Source organism: Lacerta agilis, chromosome 3, assembly GCF_009819535.1.
Source record: "Lacerta agilis isolate rLacAgi1 chromosome 3, rLacAgi1.pri, whole genome shotgun sequence".
NCBI classification, from domain to species: domain Eukaryota; kingdom Metazoa; phylum Chordata; class Lepidosauria; order Squamata; family Lacertidae; genus Lacerta; species Lacerta agilis.
The window spans coordinates 27,355,357-27,361,440 of record NC_046314.1 but is presented as its reverse complement, the minus strand read 5'-3'; the positions used below and the strand labels follow the sequence as shown (position 1 = coordinate 27,361,440).

Below are 6,084 nucleotides of genomic sequence, written 5' to 3'. Positions count from 1 at the left end.
TGACAAGTGCTGCGAAAATGCACCACAGCCACCCGATGCTCAAAACGTAAGGCGGGGGGCAAGGAGTAACCCTCCTTCCTAAGGGGAGTGTGACCGCATCTAGAAAATGAGATTTCCACTATAATGGGATTTAGCCTCATGATTAAGAGTTCTTGCAGCTGCACTTGAAGTCGACACCAAACAAAAACAGACCAAAGAGGCGTCCTTAACATACTGATGCCACCAGTGATGTAGATAGGGGCTGGCGCAGGATCCAGAAACACACATCGTAGGGGGGGGGACCCCACCACAACCATTGAAAAGAACCCTGCGCTTTGCAGGTGGCGACGGGCGCCTTCCTCCTTATCTCTATGGCTTACAGGAAGCGGATCTTCGCGACGGCTCCTCCCCCTCGCGGCTCTTTCTTTCTTCCTCCCCAACGGAGTTAACGCCTCCCTTCCGAACCTTCTCTCGGCGGCGTTGATCCGTCCGATTCCCATTGGCTATGCAAAAGAGGGAACGTCGGGAGCGCCAATGAGCGGCGGCCACGGCTGGAGTCGGCGAAGCCTTGGGTGCCCTTAACCGGAGGGGAAGTCGCAGGAGCGTGTAGAGTGAGCGAGCGAGCGAGCGCAGGAGCTTGTTAAGGGTGCAACATGGGCGCGAGGCGGTTTCTGCTTGGTAAGGGGCGCGCGTGGGTGGTGGTGGTGGTGGTGATGGAGGAGAAGAAAGAGGTGCCGGGGCTTTAATTATTAGCAAGGTCGGGGAGGGTGGGGGTCATTGCAAGCGCATTAATAGGGATATGGGGGAAGCCCAGGCCTGTTGGGCGGCTGTGTTTGGGGTGGGTGGAAGAAGCCGGCTCTATTGTCCAGGCTGAAAACGGGTCGTGGTTTCTATACCGTGCCCAGAATCAATATTTTAGATCGTGGGAGTGGGTGCTCCAAATTGCTTTCTTTTGAACCACGTTTTGAAATAAAGCGCAAGTATCCTTTTAGAAGAAGAGAGGGGTTGCATCTTTCTCTCTCTCTGTTTTTGCTGCTGGTTGGGGTTTCCTTAGAGCAGGAACCTAGGAAGCAGCCTAATACCGAGTCAAACCGATGGTCCATCTAGCGCAGGCATCCTCAAACTCGGCCCTCCAGATGTTTTGGGACTATAACTCCCATCATCCCTAGCTAACAGGACTAGTGGTCAGGGATGATGGGAATTGTAGTCTCAAAACATCTGGAGGGCCAAGTTTGGGGGTTCCTGATCTAGGGCTTTGCTGTGAAAGATCATGAGTGTACTGTATTATATGCATATTTTTTTGCCCACCTTCTCCCAGGAGCTCTCGGTTGCGTACATGATTTCTCCCCATACCTGTTCATTCTTGTAACAACCCTGTGAGGTAGCCTTGGCTGATGGGTGGTCTAGAGTGAGCTTCATGGCTGAACAGGGTTTTGAACCTGGGCCTCCCTAGGCTACGGCCAATACTCCAGCCCAGCCTTTCCCAACCTTGGATCCCCAGATGATCCCATCATTGCTAGCTTGGGGGGGAGGGTCAGGGATGATGGGAACTGTAGTCCAACAACATCTGGGGGCCCAGGTGGTTGAGAAAGGATGCTCTAGCCAGTAGACAAGACACATACCAGATAATTGTTGCTTTGGTCCTGCTTGCACTTTCTTATTTTGATATAAGTCCTCTCAACCCCTGTGAGACTCTTGAGTATAAATACATTCATAGTTGGCACAATGCAAGTAGTCTTCCTACTCCTAAGCAAACGTAAAAGTTATGAGGTGGAAGGTGTGTGATCTCAAGCTGTCAGCCTATCCAGTGCGGTGATCCCTCTTAGGTATGCCAAGCTCGGCAAATACTCCTAAAATGCAACGCATAGAGCAGACATTCCAATTTTCTGTGATGAGATCTTGTTAAAAGGGGGGGGGTGAGGTGGAAATGGCTTGATGCTACCTGCTTTTGCAAAGGCGTCTCTCTTCACATGTTAAAACAGACCTTTCACTAGTTAAGAAAAGAGAGAACAAGGATGGTCAGTCTGCTTTGCTGTGGATAACAGCTACATGTTTAAACACACCCGCACCCCACTCTTTTCTTCTGGACTCAGATTTTGGAAGAGATTAATGCTAGCAGGCAATGTTCTTTTAGGTCTTCATAAAACGACCTGTTGGTTGGTATATGTTGGAATGATTCATCCATGTAGCTCACTCATGTGAAACCCATTAACTGTGTTATCCTGGAATTGTGCTCATGGGGCCAACTTCAACTGCTGATAAACTGGATTATTGGGCTGCAAACAATTAGCCTGGGCTCTACTAATACATATGTACTAAAGACTGGATTTTTTTTCAAAAGGGATGTGGTGCTAAACAGAATTGTAGAGTTGGAAGGGACCCCCCCAAAGGATTATTCCTTGCCATGCAGGAATCTCAACACATGGTCCCCCATCCAATTTGAAACCATACCAGACCCTGCTTAGCTTTGCAAAAGGGCTAGTAGTTTTATTGCTTAAGTCAGAGGTAGTTTTATTGCTGTCCTTTTTAAAATAAAGAAAGGAATGTTAGGTATATTACTCTAGTAATGAACTACAGTTTTTGAATTAATAGCCGCATTTATTGGAATAAAGCCACTGCAAATGCATACTGGTGAGATAAATTGTGGTGTGATAAATTGTGCCGGTTGGTGCAGTCAACACTGGCAGCAGAAGTGGTTAGTGCCTTGAGTTCCAAGAAGCTTGAGATACAACACACATATCTGTGCATGTCTGTTGTGTCTTAATAGGATTGCAGCCTGAGCTGGAGTGAATCCAGTCTTTACAGAACCCTGACTTAGACTCCATGAAATATTAAGCCATCAGGAGAATAATCTCTGTACAGCACCCACTATGGAATGATGTGTTGTCAGGCAGTGTACAAGACTTGCTAACCTGTAGAAGGGCACATAAAGGACATGACACAAACTAGTTGGAAGCTCCCCTTGTGCTCTGAGCTCTGGTGACTGTGGTTGTGTGAAGAGAGAGGCAGCACCAAATAAATGGCAAAGGTGGGGCATGGGTGTGTCACTTAGTCTAATAACAATTCTTCTCCTGTTTGGATTGGTGGTGCTCAATCAGGTCTTTCTGGCGTCAGATTCCCCCCTTGCTTTAACATACATGAGTTCCCTTTGCCGTAAAAGCAGCAACGGTGATGCTTGTCTCTCTGAAAGGACTTCACTTTTGTTCAAAATCTGCATTTTAGGAATGGTAAGCTGCACGCTCTTCCTTGCTGTCAACGGCTTATATTCTCCCAGCGACGATGTTATAGAGCTCACACCTGTAAACTTCCACAACGAGGTCATCCACAGTGACAGTTTGTGGTTCGTAGAGTTCTATGCACCATGGTGAGTAACGATCGAGCCACATCTGGAGAATAATTACTATTGGGGGGGGGGTGTTCTGTCTGCACCAACATTCACCGGCTTGGTTCGCTCAAAATGTTTTGGACCACAACTCCCATCAGCCTCAGACAGCCGATGGGAGTTGTAGTCCAGAATGAAGTGCATCAACCTCTTATGTGTGAGTGAGGAGCAGGCCTGCAACTTTCAGTCTCCATTTTCTTGCTGCCCACGTTCCCTCAGTGGCCAGTTGCACACCGATAACAAGTGAGAGTAGCTGTATGGGGACTTTGTCTGTTTAGAGTTCTTAGTTGCATGCAGCCAGTGGTGTTTTCATTTTTCCTCTACAAGTGTTAAGCATATGTATAGGTCAACAGTTGGTTTTTGCCCCCTCCGAGAATGACAGCTACAGTCACCTTTAGCCACTCCTCTGGAGGCTGCATATTCACAATGGGTGGGGCACCCCATGAACACATGACATCACCCACACATAAAGCACAGAACACCCCTTTCCTCAGCTGATCCCTGCATTGCCTCTTCCTCACTCACCTGATGAGCCAGGAGGGTTTGATCTTCATCCTCCATCATGGCAGGAAGGGTTCTGGTCATCCTAGAATAGATCAGGGACGTCCAGCTCCCAAGAGACTGCAGTCTACCCCCAGTATAAAATAACTGACAGTGATCTACCCATTGTCATTGGAGGGAGGAGCATGCGTTTTTTAGGGGGTGGGGTTGGCCAGAGTTGTTGATCTTGGGGGGGGGGCAAGACTTGTTGCGCTTTTGGGGGGGCTGACCTGAGATGTTGAGCTATTTTATGGGGGGAGGGCAAAGAGCTGTTGAGCATTTTATGGGGGGGTGAATAAAAACTGACTATTGCACGCAGCGCTACAGCAAACATTATTTCCTCATTCCACAACGTTCTCTGTGTGAAAGAAGCAAGCAGAAGGTTACTGATGTTTGGGTTATTCCTTCTGAGAAGCTAAGTACAGCTGGTTCTGTTATCTCTTTCTGTCAAGGTCAGAAAGAGTATAACTATGACTATAATAGTGAGACCCGAAGGAGCCTGGGTTTCATTCTCTCTCTTTCTATCTCTATATGTTTATGTAGCCATCAAGCCTCATCATTCTTACCCCTCCTTACCATCTGACTTGGCTTGGCATCCCCTTCAACTGGCTGCTTTTCATAGAGCTGGCCTCCCTGCCATCTCTCCTCTAAACCTTTGCAATGCACCTGATTTATAAGGTGGCTGTAAGCTGTTTTGTTTGCTTCCCCTCCCCCTTATCAACACTAAAGACAGACACACAAACCAGCCTTCCACATCAGCTCCTGCTGCACCCACACTCAGTGTCTCCACTTGCCACGGATGCACTGATACCAAACTATAAAACAAATAAAACCCGTGGTGTTGCTTAAAATCCAATGAATGTTCTTTGCGTTCCCTGTTCCTGCAAAATATTATAAGTGTCTGGATTCCTGTGCACCTTGGATTCAAAAGGGTTATTAAATATCTCTCTGTGTGTGTGTGTGTGTGTGTGTGTGTGTGTGTGTGTGTTTTCTTCCCCTTTAAGGTGTGGCCACTGCCAAAGACTGGCACCTGAATGGAAGAAAGCTGCCACAGCACTGAAAGTGAGTAACCACAACATGACATTTCTAGCTCAGCCTTCTGTAACCTGGTGCCCCGGTAGCATTGTCCCTGATTCCATTGGCCGTGCTGGCGTGGGATGATGGGAGTTGTAGTCCAAGGCATTTGGAGATTGGGAGTGGCTGGTCTGTGCTGATTGGCAGCTGCTCTCCAGGGTTTTGGACAGGAGTGTTTGCAGCCCTGCCAGGGAGGGAACCTGGCAAAGCATGTGCCCTACGGCTTTGCTTTGGCCTTTTTCTCTCTCGGTGTTTGGAAGGTGGCTGTTGTTGGCTGCCTTTTGTAACACACGTTTCTTATTTGCTTTGAACAAGCATATTGTTTTGCAATCTTCATTTTAAGCACTCTGGAGCCTTAACTTGACAGTTTTGCGACTGCAAAAGTGGCGTGTGTGATGTCCCATTTCATACAGGAAAGCTCCCTGGTGTGTAAGGTAGCATTCAAACCACAGTTTCCCGAGTCAGGTGCAGCTCAACAAAACTAGGAAGTCCCCTTTCCTGCTGGGTGTGCAAGGAGAAGCGAAGGGAGTGCTTCAGTTTGCTGCTTGTTCTTGCTACAATAAACCATAATTCCTTAGAGTTGTAACATTGTCTGAAGACTATACAGTCATACCTCTTCTTGCGAACACTTCATGTTGCGTTTTTTCGGGTTAAGAATGCAGCAAACCTGGAAGTGTTTACTTCTGGGTTTTGCCGCACGCGCAAAAGCGTTCTGTGTGGTTCACACATGCACAGAAGCGTTCTGCGTGGTTCGTGCATGCACAGAAGCGCTCTATCGTGCTTCGCACATGTGCAGAAGCGCCACTCTGGTTGTGGACTTTTCGGGGTGTGAACGGCACCCCGGAACGGATCGTGTCCACAACCAGAGGTACCACTGTATGCTGCTAAGCAGTACTTCTACTTCATCTTAAATCCTCCCTACCTTAACTGCATCATTGTACCGGTAGCAATACCTATATTATTCTAGATCAGGCTTCCTCAAACTCAGCCCTCCATATGTTTTTGGTCTACAGCTCCCATGATCCCTAGCTAGCAGGTCACGGATGATGGGAATTGTAGTCTCAAAATATCTGGAGGGCTGAGTTTGAGGAAGCCTCTTCTAGATCTTC

At 47.8% G+C, this 6,084-nt stretch overlaps 1 protein-coding gene across 1 annotated transcript in view; it reads left to right on the top strand.

The window, feature by feature from the left end:
• The first annotated feature begins 575 nt into the window (after positions 1–575).
• Positions 576–6,084, top strand: part of PDIA6 (protein disulfide isomerase family A member 6) — a 23,512-nt gene continuing 18,003 nt past the window's right edge. The window contains exons 1-3 of the mRNA XM_033143099.1: positions 576–657; positions 3,202–3,343; positions 4,906–4,963. Coding sequence (XP_032998990.1) covers positions 633–657; positions 3,202–3,343; positions 4,906–4,963 — 225 coding nt within the window. The 5' untranslated portion in view covers positions 576–632. The remainder of the gene's footprint in view (positions 658–3,201; positions 3,344–4,905; positions 4,964–6,084) is intronic.